The following is a 15,288-nucleotide window of genomic DNA, read 5'->3' on the forward strand; positions in this document are numbered from 1 at the left end:
ATGCACATAAATAAAAAGGGCAGCTGTGCACACAAATAGAGCAATTTTGTTAATACCTTATGCAATTATACATATATATCCACTGTGTAAATACACGTTCATATGTTTCTTTTAAAGAATATATATAACAAAAGATCAGTTTCTTATGCAAACCCCTTATTCTTAGGTTTGCATTTGTTGGAGATTAAATTCACAATTAAAAAAAGAAATTTTAACCAAAAGAATAATTCTCCCCGGTAGTCAGGTCAGAGAGAAGCTTTACCTCCTGTGGCTCAGCCCTAATTACTCCCTCTTGGGTGGCCTCCTTATTAGCAATTTCTTGGTATCCTCTGCATGCTCCTCACCGTAGGGTAATATCTAGGGGGTTCTCCCCAGTACGGTCTTGTGCTTTGAGATCAAAAGCCTTTCCCTGAGGTTTCATCATTCCCCATCTTTGATAGAACTGAATCTGTCTTTGCCCTCAGAAACATCTGTGGCATTTTCCCCATGAACAACAATTGCTAGTTATAGCTCTGGGGCAGTGTTTTCCTAGGAAAAGAGACTAGGGGCAGACTATTCTGGCAGAGCAGCAATTAATTGACTTCCTTTATTTAAAACAGATGTGACAAGTCCCAGTAATCCAAAAGTATTTGGGTCTCATCCATTTTAGCTAGAACCCCTGCAGAATACTTCAGGGAGAGATGATCTGAATGGCTCCTTGCTCAAAACTCTTTGAGGTGAAGCTAACCCAAACACTACCAAGCCAACCTTCAAAGCAATAAATCCCAGAATTATGTGTTTTGTACTCTCATCTTGCTGAGTAAGAGAAAATAGTTTCCTATATTATCACCCCCTCCACCAAAAAGTAAGTCTTTTCCATGTTACCACATACTCTGATGATATGAGATGGCATACTCCTAATCACAGATTCCTTTGTAATTATCACAAAGTTTGAGATGGTCTGAGCAAAGTGCATCAGCCCTGACAGGCAAAAGCAAAGCTTGTTTAGATACTTAGCATTCTAGCTGTGTGACCTTGGGCAAGTCACTTACTCCCATTGCTTGCAAAAACAAACAAAAATATTTGTTTCCCACTGTGGATATAGAGGGCAGTAAGCAGCGAGGATACAAATAGCAAAAACAGTTCCTGCCTTCAAAGAAATACCAGTTTAATGGTAGAAATATGAGAGAGAGAGAGCAAGAGAGAGAGACAAAGACAGAGAGAGAGACAGAGAGAGACAGAGAGACAGAGACAGACAGAGAGAGACAGAGACAGAGAGACAGAGACAGAGAGAGAGTGAGCAAGAGACAGAGAGAAAGAGAGAGTGAGCAAGAGAGACAGAGAGAGACAGAGAGACAGAGACAGAGAGAGACAGAGACAGAGAGAGACAGAGAGAGAGAGAGACAGAGAGACAGAGAGAGAGAGAGACAGAGAGAGAGAGAGACAGAGAGAGAGTGAGCAAGAGAGAGACAGAGACAGAGAGACTGAGAGAAAGAGAGAGAAACAGAGAGAGAGAGAGACAGAGAGAGACAGAGACAGAGAGAGAGAGAGAGAGACAGAGACAGAGACAGAGAGAGAGAGCATGCACGTTTACATATGTGTGTGAATGTGGCCAGTCGGCACTCATCCTGTGGACAAGGGCAATAGAGGAGGCTAGCTGTGCTACACTGAAGAAGGAGGAGGAGGTACAAGGTAACTCTTCTGAGTTAGAAACATTTTTATTTATTTCAGGCAATTGGGGTTAAGTAACTTGCCTAAGGTCACACAGTGAAGCAATTATTTGAACTCAGGTCCTCCTGACTCCGGAGTTGGTGCTCTATCCATTATGCCACCTAGCCGCCCCCTGAGTTAGAAACATTTTGAGCACAAGCCCAGAAACTTCGGTTTGCCTTTTTTCTATGGATCAGCCTAATTAACTAAGTCTGGCAGGGCTCGTCCCTAGATAACTGTTGCTTATGAAGACCTTCTTGCCATTTATATCACTGGCAAGAGTAGGCTCTGTGATGAGCTGATGTTTGAAGGGCTAACATCATTCCAGGAGTTTGCTATTCAATAAAGAGACTTTCTGCACCATCATGAACATTTCAACATTCAAACCTCTTCACAGTCTGGCCCCTTCATACTCTTCTTCCCTTACATCTATCTTCATCTGTAAAGTGGTTATAAAAACACCTGTCTTGCAGGGTCATTGGGATGGTCAAATAAGATAATGGATAAAAACCACCTTTCTTCTTAATTCACTCTGAAAATGTAAGCTATTATCCTTTCCTTCTTTCATTCAAATATTCCTCTTCATAAAGGAAAAATTTTGTCTTTATTTCATTCTGTCATTGCAAAATAACTCAATAATGCAACATTGTTGTTGCAAGCATCACAGATACAAGGTTCTATACTCTCTTTTCCTATCTCATTTCAACATATTACTCACTGGCTTTTTTCTACTTTTACCTATTCAGCTCCCCGGGGGTGGGAGTGATAAATGAAAATAATTGTCCTTCCTAAAAAAAGAGTAGATATCAGAAGTTTAGAGGCAAGGCTTTTGTTTTGTCTTTTCATGAAAACACACACACACACACACAGAAACACACAATGGTTTCAAATGATAATTTAGGCTTTCCTATTGAAAGGCAGTCCTAGTAGCTTTGCGCCAGATGTCTCTGATTAATAGGCCTGTATACTAGGAGATATTCAACAAGGCAAAAGTCAGCGAGCATTTATTAGGCACTTACTATGGCCCAGGTATTTTTTTAAAAAGTATAAAGAACCTCTCATGTTGCTCATTGATAATCAATATTTACTTTAAAAATGAATTGCTTATGAAAAGTATAAGCCTGAAAGCCTCTGAATCTGCACTGATCTCATACATTCACAGGGTAAATCAAACATCCAGAGTGACTTTTCAATACTTCCCATTCATTGGACAATACTACTCTTTAAAAGCACTCACTGTATTTTAAATACTGAAACACTCTTCTCCAGCATACACCAGACAATCTATGCTACTAAATATGCCTAGAATCTCGATTCCAAACACCTACAATCAAAACAAGAGATGTCTTTCTTCAGAAACCAAATTGGAGATTCATTCCAAAGATTTTCAAATAGAACCTTACCTTTCTAATTGCTTTTCTTTCTTCTAGTAATTTCTTCTAGGAATTGTTGGCCATAAGATATGTATACATAAAAGTGTTTAAATGATGCTGCCAATATTTCTATTTTCATTTGATTTTAACTTTTAATTCATGTGAGTGATTGCAAGGTAGTGCATGTGTGATGTAATAGTGCTGGTGGAGTTCAAAAGCCCTCAACTTCAATACTGCCTCTGTTGTATGATCTTGGAAAAGTACTTTAACTTCTTTGGACCTCATTGGTCTATTTGACTTTTAAGGTTCCTTTGAATTCTATATCTATGATCCTAAGCTTTATTGCCTTTCTTCTGTTTTCAAAAAAGGCATTTTATTACAGTATTTGTGTTACATATTCAAATATATTATGATTTGGGGAGGGGACCCTAAGACATAAACATTAAAAAGATGAAAAAGCAAGCTTCTCCTTCCTAAAAGCTGATGAGCATGTCATCTCCAAGGTTTCTATTGAAAAGCCATCAAACTTTTGGTTTCTTAAGTGCATTAGTTCAATAAATACAATAATCTATATTACAACTCAGTTATATGACACAAAAGAGCCTAAGTCCTGATGGCAATCAATTTGATATTCCCAGAAATCGCTCCTCCTATGGAATACAAACTCCTTGAGGGAAGGGACTTTTTTTTTCCTTCTACTTCTTTCTATCAATGCTTCATTAATGCCTAACACTTAATCAGAATTTAATAAAACGCTGTTCAATTAAATTGATGAATCCCAGTGAGTTAGTTCTATGAAATAAGTGGTTAGACTTGAAGAAAACTGATACAGCAACAAGGACCAAGAGGGTTGATAAAATTTTGCTGGAGGATGTCGTCAGACTGTGTCAAAATGCTTACCTTGAGTCCTTTCTCACTCTTGCTTTCTCAAATGAAAATTCTGCAAAAGTCCTGGGGGTTGGTTCAGCAGACACCCCTTCCTTGGCACCTCTCCTACTATGGAGAGAGACCAAACCCGATGACCTCCGGTTGATCTGAAGAGACACTTTGCTTGGCGAAAATAGAAGCGAGTTTCCTCCTTGAATGTTAACCACATCTTGTAGCTTGTTCAGCTGGATGCACTTATTTTGGAGTTCCTCAGTAATCTCAGCAAGGGCAATTGTCTGCTTTGAAAGCTTTTCCTGTAACTCTCTCAGATGATAGTCCTTCTGCTGAAGCTCTTCATCTTTCTTCTTTAGCTCCCTTTCCAATTCTACCACTTTGCTCCGAAGAACATCATTCATGCAGGAAAATTTCCCAGCATGGCCATCTGGAATCTTGGACTGTTTGGGTTTTACGGAGCCATTTCCCATTTTGCCTAGTGATCTGAGAACACACAAGTGTGTATTATTCAGTCAACTTACATCCTTCAGCAACCCTTTCATTTCTCAGCCCTACATCATTTCTGCCCCCCCCCCCCACAACACCACCACCTCCCATGTCCCCAAAGCAAAGACAGAGTAATTATCAGTGGTTTGATAATCAGTGTCCGTATTTTTGGCTCCAAGGCATACTGTAAAGAGGAACGGGCATTATTAAACCTTTCATCCATTTTAACTTCACTGGCACCAGTTCACAGCTCTGCTTTTCACATAAATGAGCCCCTGTTCTCTTGGGGTGTTCTAACAGCTTCTTTAAGAAGTGATACAACCAAACTGAGATTTGGATGTTAGCATGGAAGAGAAATAAACAAAAACTAGCAGCTGAAGAACCAAGACATGGCAATATTACATCTTTCACAGTTCTCTTTGCTATTAGAGCAAAGAAAAATATTCTTGATTTAGAAGGTATTCATGATGGCTGTGAAGACAGATTCAGTATTTCTTTATTAGCAATTTTCTCAAACCATATCATCTATCAGGTTTGATAGTTTTACATTAAATATTCTGTAAAAAAGAAAGTCATTCTGTATTGCTAGTAATGTAAATAAATAGAGAAATGGCCTATCTCCTGTATCTTTTCCTTTGTGCCCTTTTCTAAAATACAGGAAGCATCCAACTTCAAATGAATACCAATCTATATCACAATCTTTGAGTCATGCCAAAAGATAGTTTCCTCAAATTAAATCTGTTCTCACACTCATACTTCTATTCAAAAGGATATGCATGATATGAAATCCAAACTTTATCAGAGCAAATATTTAAATTTCTGACTAGCAGAACATGATTGGGGTACAAGTCATTTGATCCTTGATTGTGTCTCTTTGTCCAAGATCAGAAAAGGGTTATTGAGCTTTAGAAGTCAAGGATATCCAGAGAAAGCATGATTGTGGGTCATTACTCCACAATTGAAACACTGAATCAACCAGAATCCCTAGACTGATACTTATGGGCTAACAATGACCTCTAAAATAACAAATATGTCTATTCTTTAATATTCATTTGGAAGATGAGGCAGCTAGATGGGGCAGTGGATAGAGCACCAGCCCTGGAGTCAGGAGGACCTGAGTTCAAATCCACTCACAGACTCTTAATACTTACTTAGCTAGCTCTGTGACCTTGGGCAAGTCATTTAACCCCATGGCCTTGCAAAACTCCAAAATATATTCAAGAGAAGATAACATTTCTCACAATGAATTCTATTCAATTACATTTCAATGTAAAAGAAAAAAGTGGGCATTATTAGAAGCAGATTTGAATTCCATAAAGCATTCATGGAGTTGGACTACAGGTACCATCCCATATTGCATGCACCTTGGTTAACCAAAAACTTCTTGGGGGGGAAGGGGAAATGGAGCTGAGGTTTATGTTTCAGCACTGAAGTATTTGTTGCTCTAGGATAACATAGCCAAACGTGGATAGTCTTGATTTCCAAAATCATGGTGACTGAAGGGAGTGGGAGGCTGTGTCAGAGGCAACTTATCACTAAGCCAAGAGGAACCATTTAGTGAACTTTCAAAGAGAAATAGCAGCAACTCCCCATTCTCTTTCTTTAGCTCTCCAAGTGGCATCATATAACCTTGAGACTTGATATAAATACTGGGCTAGAGATGGCCTTATCCAACTGTGTAACATAGTGATTATTCTCACATGCCAGTTATAGGATAGGCTTGGCAAAGAGAGCTAAGCTTTAGCCTTGATGCCTTGGGATGCCTTTCATATTTTCTTTCCCTGAGCATCAGTTCCCGGGAAGTAATAATAGAATGGACAATAAAGAAAGATGGTTACCCAACCAAGATCAAAAGACTGAAGAAAGAAAAAGCTATAAAAAAATCTGACCTGGAAAAGAAAACAAAAAGAAATCAGTTAAGAATCATTGGAATCCCTGAATACCATGATTTTAAAAAATCCTATATGCTATATTTAAAAAAAAATCCTACATAAAAACTGCTCATATCTAGTACAATCAGAGGAGAAACTGAAAATAGAAAGATTCCACCAATCACTTCCTAAAAGAAACCTCAAAAAGAAAACTCTCTGGGATCATAGTCAAAATCCAATGCTTTCATATCAAGGGAAAAAACTATTATAGCCACCCAAAAAAGAGGGAGAGCAGGTACCAAAGTACTACAGCCAGATCATACCAATGTGTGGTAGTTGCTAACATAATTGAGAGAAGATCTAGGAATATAAAATTCCAAAAGGTAAAAGAGGTAATAGACTTACAACCAAGAAGAACTTACCTGACAGAGTTAAGAGTAATCCTAAAAGGGGAAAAATGAATCTTTAATGGAATAAAGAAATTTCAAGACTTTCTGAGTAGAGCTGAAGAGAAATTTTATAAAGCAAGGGATATAAAGAACACTAGAAAGATAAACATATTTGACTTTTGGAAGAAGTATATGATGATCCACCACAACTATTATAATAGTATGAGAAGAAACAAGAACCTTTAGAATTTTAATGTCTTCATTGCTTATTGAAAGAATGAAAAATAAAAAAAACTCAAGTCTTTAGTAGTGGATTGATATTGAACTGACATGCAAAAAATAAAATAAAAAAGAATTCACTAGTGTAAAAAAAGTAAAAATAGCCAAATCTTGATATTTTTAACAACAGGGATACATGAGAATACAAAAATGGAGGGAGGAATAGGGATATAAAGTCTTAAAATGAATCTCATCCTTAAAAACTACTAAGAAACTGGAAGATAGTATGGCAGAAACTAGGCATAGCTCAATATCTCATGTTCTATACCAAGATAAGGTCAAAATGGGTGCAGGATTTAATATTAGAAGTCTATTAGAAGAACAAGGAATGGTTTATCTGTTCAGATCTATGAAAAGGGGAGCAGTTTATGACCAAAGAAGAGATAAAGAACATTATAAAACAAACTGGGTAATTTTGATCATATTAAATAAAAGATTTTTAGACAAATAAAACCACTGCAACCAAGATTTAAAGGAATGTAGTAAATTGGGAAACAATTGTCACAACTAGTGTTTCTGACAAATTTCTAAAATATATAGAGAATTGACTCAAATTTATTTTTAAAAAAGTCATTCCCAAAATGATAAATGATCAAAGGATATGAAAAGGCAATTCTCAGATAAAGAAATCAATGCTATCTATAGTCATATGAAAAATTGCTCTAAATCATTATTGATTAGAGAAATGTAAATTTAAATGTCTCTGAAGTACCTCCTCATACCTCTCAGATTGACTAATATGACTAGAAAGGAAAATAAGCAATGTTGGAGGGGATTGGGGAAAACTGGAACACTAATGCATTGTTGGTGAATTGTGAACTGAACCAACCTTTCTGGAGAACAATTTGGAATTATTTACAAAGAGCAATAAAAATGTGTGTAATCGTTGATCCTGCAATACCACTATTGTACATACCACATGTACAAAAATATTCATTGCAGTTCTTTTTGTAGTGGCAAAAAATTGGAAGTTGAAGGAATGCCCATCAATTGGGGAATGATTGAACAAATTATTTTAAATGGACGTGATGGAGCACTATTGTTCTATAAGAAATCATGAAGTACAGTATTTCAGAAAAACCTGAAAAGACTTGCATTAATTGATGCTGAGTGAGATGAGCAAAAAACAAAAAAATCTTATACCCATTAACAACAACAAGGGGTGATGATCAACTGTAATGGACTTGTTCATCACTTCAGCAGTACAATAATCAAAGACAATTTAAGGATCTTAAATGGAGACAAAAGCTTATTATTTTCCATTTTTAAAAGTTGTCTTATGTATTATGACATTTTTTCCCTCTCTAATGTTTTCTTTCTTCCATTGGGATCTGATCTTTCTCTCACAACACGATCAATATTGATCAATGTTTAGCATTGTTATAAATTTACAGCCTATATTAAATTGTTTTCTGTCAGAGGGATCAGGGGAGAACGGGAGGGAGAGAGGGAGAAAAATTGTAAAACTCAAAACCTTTCCAAAAAATGATTGGTAAAAATTACTGGTGCATGTAGTTAATAAAAAATGAGCACCATCTTTATCATTTTTATATGAACAGGTATACACAGAGAGATGTTGGTGTAGAAACTCAAACTCAAAAGGGAAGCATGCAAGGCTAGGAAAGAGAAGTGACTTAAGTGGAGGGATAATAGCAGAAAGGGAATATTCACAAGCAAAACTGATGTCCTGATTCTGAAGGGAGCATTAAAGGAATGAATATAAAATAAAAGAACTGGAATTTAAGAGATTACCTTACATTGCCTTTTAGATAATTGGGGAACAAGTAAATACATTGTAGTATATAATGTAATAATGAAACAAGCATAAGAAATAATAGAATGAGCAATTGTCCAGAGAACCTGGGATAACATGAACTAAGACAGAGTGAAGTGAGCAGAACCAGGACCATGTGGGATAGCAACATTGTAAAGAACCAGGACAATATGGAACAGCAACATTGTACAGAAAACTAACTTTGAAAGACTTAAGAACAATGTCTAACCAACCCTCCAGAAGTCCAATTGAAAAGTACCCTGCCTGCTCTTGAACTGAGAGCTTGTTCCAGTACTAGGAAGGCATCAGATCAGCACAGCTCTTTTTTCATAATTACAGTTCTTTATTGACTATAATTCATTCTGGAAGGTAGAGGAGTAGTGTGAGCAAAGTAGTAAGTAGATGGGGCATGCAATCATCTGTATTTGAAGATTCTCAGATCTACTTGATTCAGGTTGAGCATCTCGACTAACCTTTAGTCTCACATCTCCAACTGCTTTTTGGATATCTAAAACAGGATGTTCTATGAACATCTTACCTTCAATATGCCCCAAACAGAATTAATTATCTTTCTTCTACAATCCTAGCCACTTTTCAAATTTTCCTGTTACTGCCATGGGCACCCAGCATCCTCCCAATCTTCCAGGCTTCCTAGGAGCCATCCTCATTGTCTTTCACCCTTCTTAGCCAATCTGTTTCCACAGCCAATTGATTTTACTTTGCAACATCTCTTAAGTTTGTCTCCTTCTTCCTCCTGATATTGCCCCCCACTCTGGTAAAAGGCAAGGGAAGAAGTAGTGGATAGAGCACTGGTCCTGGAGTCAGGAAAACCTGAGTTCAAATCCAAACTCAGAGACTTAATAATTACCTAGCTGTATGGCCTTGGGCAAGTTTTCAACCCTGATTGCCTCTCATCCAAGGCCATCTCCAGTCATCCTAATTTATATCTGGCCACTGGACCTAGATGGTTCAGGAGGAAAAAAGAGACTGGTGACTTAACACATGCCCCCTCACTCAAATCCAATTCAAGTGCTTGTCATGGCATCACTTCCCTGATGTTATGATCTTCTTCAAAAACAAAGGAAGGGGGGGTGGCTAGGTGGCACAGTGGATAAAGCACCAGCCCTGGAGCCAGGAGTTACCTGGGTTCAAATCCGGTGGCAGACACTTAATAATTACCTAGCTGTGTGGCCTTGGGCAAGCCACTTAACCCCATTTGCCTTGCAAAACCCTAAAAAATAAAATAAAAAAAAAGAACAAAGGAAAAGGGGCAGCTAGATGGCATAGTGGATAGAGCCCCAGCCCTGGAGACAGAAAGACCTGAGTTCCAATCTGACCAGACAATAATTACCTCTCACTTAACTCCATTGCCTTAAATAAATAAAAAAAATTTTTTAAAAGAACAAAGAACAAACATCATCATCATCATCTGGTTGATACACTATAGAGTTTCAGAGAGGTTCTCTTTATGCCATAGAGGTGGGTGGGGTTTTGAGGATCTAAATGCAGAATAATAAGCAAATGAAAGGAAGCCCATAAAGTTAATACCAAGAACTCTTTGCTTAATCATGGTTGGATTAGTTTAGAGAAAGAGCTTTTGGTTTAGCCTTTTCTAAGAGAGAGAAGGGAGCTCAGTGGGTCAAGTTGGAGGATCTCTGAGACCAGTTTCCAGAAGTTACTTCCTTCTGTCTTTGTTCTAAGACAACCCTTCATTCACAGAGAGATGATGGACAAAGAATCCAGAGATATACATTTTTGGACATGACTGCTGTGCAGATTCATATTATCTGACTATTTGTATTTATGGCATCTTTTTCTCATTTTTCAGTGAAAGAAGAAGTTTACAAAAGCAATGCTAACCAAAAAAAAAGAGGACTGTTGTTTAAACAATATTTAAAATGAACAAGAGAGCAGAAGTCCAGAATGAATTCAGAAAAACAGGACAGTTCTGAAAGTAACATGTGATATATAGTAATAGGATTTGTTTTATCATTTCCAAAAAAAAAAGTGGGATGAAAAGATTCATGGTTATTTTTTTAAATAATCCTCTTTTTTGCAAGGCAATGGGGTTAAGTGGCTTGCCCAAGGCCACACAGCTAGGTAATTATTAAGTGTCTGAGACCAGATTTGAACTCAGGTACTCCTGACTCCAGGGTCAGTGCTCCACTTAGTCACTATACCACCTAGCTGCCCCTTAAAATAATCCTCTTTTTTGTGTTCCCCTGTGTATGAAACTGCTCTTAAGACATGGGAGCCTTGTAGGTTATCTCAGGAGTTCCAAGTATTGGAATTTCTCAGTGGCTCCTTATGACTTCCTTACAAGTATATTGCCTACAACTGCTTGGAAGAGAAGACAACCAACATTAAGAAAATGGACCCAAACCCTAGCCTGGATTGCCATAACTTGAATTCAGTGAAAATTAGAAAGCACAAAGTAAACTTGTAACACATCCTGATGTTTTACTTATCATTTTCTCAAAATAATAGCAGTTATATCGCTCTTTTTCTAACATCATATATGTATTGTGTTTGTTAAGAATCTTTTTATGTGCAAATTAAAGCATCTCTGAGATACCACCTCACACATCTCAGACTGTCCAATATGACCAGAAAGGACAATGATCAATGTTGGAAGGGATTTGGGAAATCTGGGACACTAATACATTGTTGGTGGAACTGGGAACTCATCCGACCTTTCTAGAGAGCATTTTCGGATTATTGGCAACAAAAATATGCATACCCTTAGATTATGAAAAAGGGTAAGAACATCACTTGTACAAAAATATTCATAGCAGCCCTGTTTGTGGTGACAAAAAAATTGGAAATTAAGTGAATGATCTTCAATTAGGGAATGGCTTAGCAAACTGTGGTATATGTATGTGATAGAACACTATTGTTCTGTTAGAAACCAGGAGGGATGGGAATTCAGGGAAGTCTGGAAGGATTTACATGAACTGATGCTGAGTGACATGAACAGAACCAGAAAAACACTGTACACCCTAACAGCAACATGGGGGTGATGATCCACCTTGATGGGCTTGCTCATCCCTTCACTGCAACAACCAGAGATAATTTTGGGCTATCTGCAATGGAGAATACTATCTGTATCCAGAGAAAGAATTATGGACTTTGAACAATGACCAAAGACTATTATTGTTGAATTGGGGGGAAAAATTATATTATTATGTAATTTTACTATCTGATACTTTATTTTTCTTCCTTAAGGATATGATTTATCTGTCATCACATTCAACTGAGACCAATGTATAGCATGGAACCAATGTAAAGACTAACAGAATGCCTTCTGTGGGGGTGGGGGTGGCAGGGAAGCAAGAAAGGGGGGAAAATTGTAAAACAAAATAAATAAGATCTTTCTTTAAAAAAGAATCTTTATATGTAGTGGAAATAAATAGTTATTCTATATATTATCTACAAAGTACAATAAGTAATTCTATATTCCATATTTTGGAGACATCCTGACAAAATTTGAACTTAAATTTTAAATAATTTTCCCTAAGGCTTCAGAGAGGTATAAAGGGCAAAAACAGTGTGAGAAAAACAACTTCATCATTTTATTTAGGTACTGAATCCAGCCTAAAGGCATGTGCTGAGACTTGATAGGGGAAAGGAGAAAGAAGGAACTAAGCTTAGAAATCAGTTATTCAAGTTTATAAAGGTTAAATTGATACAGACTAACATTTCCAGACTGAAAATTATATTATAAAGCAATAATCATCATAACAATTTAGTATCCCAATGGAACAAACTAGATCATCAAGAATAAGCAGAAATAATCCAGAATCAGGCATAGCAAAACAATCACCCTGTTTTAGATAATCCTAAGAACATGAACTACTTGACAAAAAGTTCCCTATTTGGTAAGGTCTGCTGAGAAACATGGAAAGCAGTCTAAGAAAAAAAGTTTTTTTTGGATCCACATCTGACATCACATGGCATAATAAGATCAAAATGGATACATGACCTAAGCATAAAAAGTCATACTCCATCCCCCCCCCCCCAAATCAAGAGAACAAAACCAGGTGACTTTAAAAACCATAACTATGATTAAAGGAAATTTTTTAAAATCAAAGAAATATTTTTCATTAAGTGAAATTGAAAAGGGTTTTTATTATTAATTAAAGGTAATTTGCCATTAACTGAATAAATACAGATAGGATAAGGAGGGAAACTGTTGTTTGGGAAAATCAGTGTATCAATCAGTTCTAATTTCCTTAAAGACTATGGAAATAAGAAAGGTAATATAATACTAGAGAAGGGCAAATACCATGTTTCTAAAATGCAAGATAACAGAGCCTAAAAATCATGGGCCAGTGAATTTGACTTTAATTCCTGAATAAATTCTAGAATGAAATTTTAAAGAGAAGCTAATAGAACCTCTAGAAAAGAAATGTGATTACAAAGGGTCAACCAAGTTTCATCATGAATATATCTTGGGAAGGCAAAGCCAAGATGGAGGAGAAAGGGCAGGGACTCACTTGGGTTCTCCAAAGACTTCTCCAAACAACTTTAAATAATGATCTAAAACAAATTCAGGAGCAGCAAAACCCACAAAAGGACAAGATGAAATTATTTTCCAGCCAAATACAACTTAGAAGGTTGATGGGAAAGGTCTGTTGCATCAGGATGAAAGTGGAACATATTGAGTACTTGCCACAGTCTTGTAGACCTGGCTGAAGTGCAAACCAGACCAAAGCAAATCAACTGTAGACACTGGAAGCCACTGGATTAGCAATGGCAGTGGCAGCTTCTGGAGTTTTCACTCAGAGCTGGTAAGGGAACTGAACAACTGGTCAGGAGGAGATTGATGCCAAGGGTAGGACTCTGTTGATTTGCCCACACTTGGAACTGGGTGGCAGTCCCAGGGTGAGGAGGAGCACTAGTACACCAGAGCTTGTGGTCACAGGGAAGGAGGGATCCTCACCATAGTTTCAAGGCAGAAAATGCTGCTTTTAGTTGCTCAGAGACCAGAGGTCAGGTCCAAAGAGTAGTATCGACACCTCTTCTTAGTTTATACCAGTTTGGAAGAACTAAAAACTTACAGGACCCTAGAAGTATCACTGAAAACAGCTGCATAAAACCCCTGAAGTTTGCAACAGGATACATCCACCCTGGAAGCAGTCTCACTTTAGCAAAGAGTTAAAAGTCAAGAAAGTTGGTAAAGTAACAAGGAAGATCAAAACACACTTAGAAGAAGATAAAGAAACTCAAAACACCTATATTCAACTTCCAACAACAACAACAACAAAAAATATGAATTGTTTTCAGGTCATGGAAGAGCTCAAAAAAATATTTTGAAAATCAAGTAAAAGAAGTAGAGGAAAAATGAGGAACAAAAATGAGAGTGATACAAGAAAATAGTGAAAAAAGTGTCTACACTTGGCAAAAAAGGCATAAGAAAATGCTGAAGAAAATACACCTTTAAAATAGATTATACCAAGTGGTAATGTTTTTCTTTTTTTGAAAAACAAATTGGCAAAATTGAACAAAGTTCATTGAAGAGAACTCAAAAATCAGAATTGGTCAAATGGGAAAACAAGTACAAAAATTCACTGAAGACTAAAAAAAAAAATTCACTGAAGGGAAAAATTGCGCTTAAAAAAAAGTAAAATTGGCTAAATGGAAAAGCAGGCACAAAATCTCACTGAAAAAAATAATTCCTTCAAGATTATATTTGAGCAATCTGACAAATCAAGAAACAATAAAAACAAAACCAAAGGAGGATAGAAGATAGAGTGAAATATCTTACTGGGAGAACAATTGACTTGGAAAATAGATTCAAGAGATAATTTAAAAACTATTGAACTACCTTACAATCATGAACAGAAAAAGAGCCAAGACATCACCTTTCAAGAAAGTATCAAGGAAAATTGTCACACTATTCTAGAACCAGAGGGCAGAATAGAATTTTTTTTCCAACTACAAGTAAATTAAGTTTTCAATATTCATTTTTGAAAGATTTTAAGTTCCAAATTATTCTTCCTCTCTTCCCAAGACAAAAAAAGCAATGTTAGAAGTAAAATAGAAATTGAAAGAATCCACCAAGTACCTCCTAAAGAGATGCCAAATGAATAGTCCTAAGAATATTATTGTCAAGTTCCAGAGTTCCAGGTTAAGGAGAAAATGCTTCAAGCAGTCATAAAGAAACACTTCAAAATCTCTTCAGGGGATAAACCCAGTAGTGGTATTGCTGGATCAAAGGGGATGCACATTTTTATTTCCCTTTGGGCATAATTCCAAATTGCTCTCTAGAAAGGTTGGATGAGTTCACAGCTCCACCAACAATGTAATAGTGTCCCAGATTTCCCACAACCCTTCCAACAATGATCATTATCCTTTCTGGTCATATTGGCCAGTCTAAGAGGTGTGAGGTTGTACCTCAGAGATGCTTTAATTTGCATTTCTCTAATAAGTAATTATTTAGAGCAATTTTTCATATAACTATGGATTGCTTTGATTTCCTTATCTCAGAGAAGTTTTAATTTGCATTTCTTTAATAAGTAGTGATTTAGAGCAATTTTTCATAT

General features: G+C 36.7%; 1 protein-coding gene across 1 annotated transcript in view; it reads right to left on the reverse strand.

The window, feature by feature from the left end:
• Window positions 1–15,288, reverse strand: part of PRKG2 (protein kinase cGMP-dependent 2) — a 139,843-nt gene that overhangs the window by 110,993 nt on the left and 13,562 nt on the right. The window contains exon 2 of the mRNA XM_074228569.1: window positions 3,963–4,427. Within this exon, the coding sequence (XP_074084670.1) occupies window positions 3,963–4,414 (452 nt within the window). The 5' untranslated portion in view covers window positions 4,415–4,427. The remainder of the gene's footprint in view (window positions 1–3,962; window positions 4,428–15,288) is intronic.

This window comes from Macrotis lagotis, chromosome 3, assembly GCF_037893015.1.
Source record: "Macrotis lagotis isolate mMagLag1 chromosome 3, bilby.v1.9.chrom.fasta, whole genome shotgun sequence".
In the NCBI taxonomy this organism is placed as follows: domain Eukaryota; kingdom Metazoa; phylum Chordata; class Mammalia; order Peramelemorphia; family Peramelidae; genus Macrotis; species Macrotis lagotis.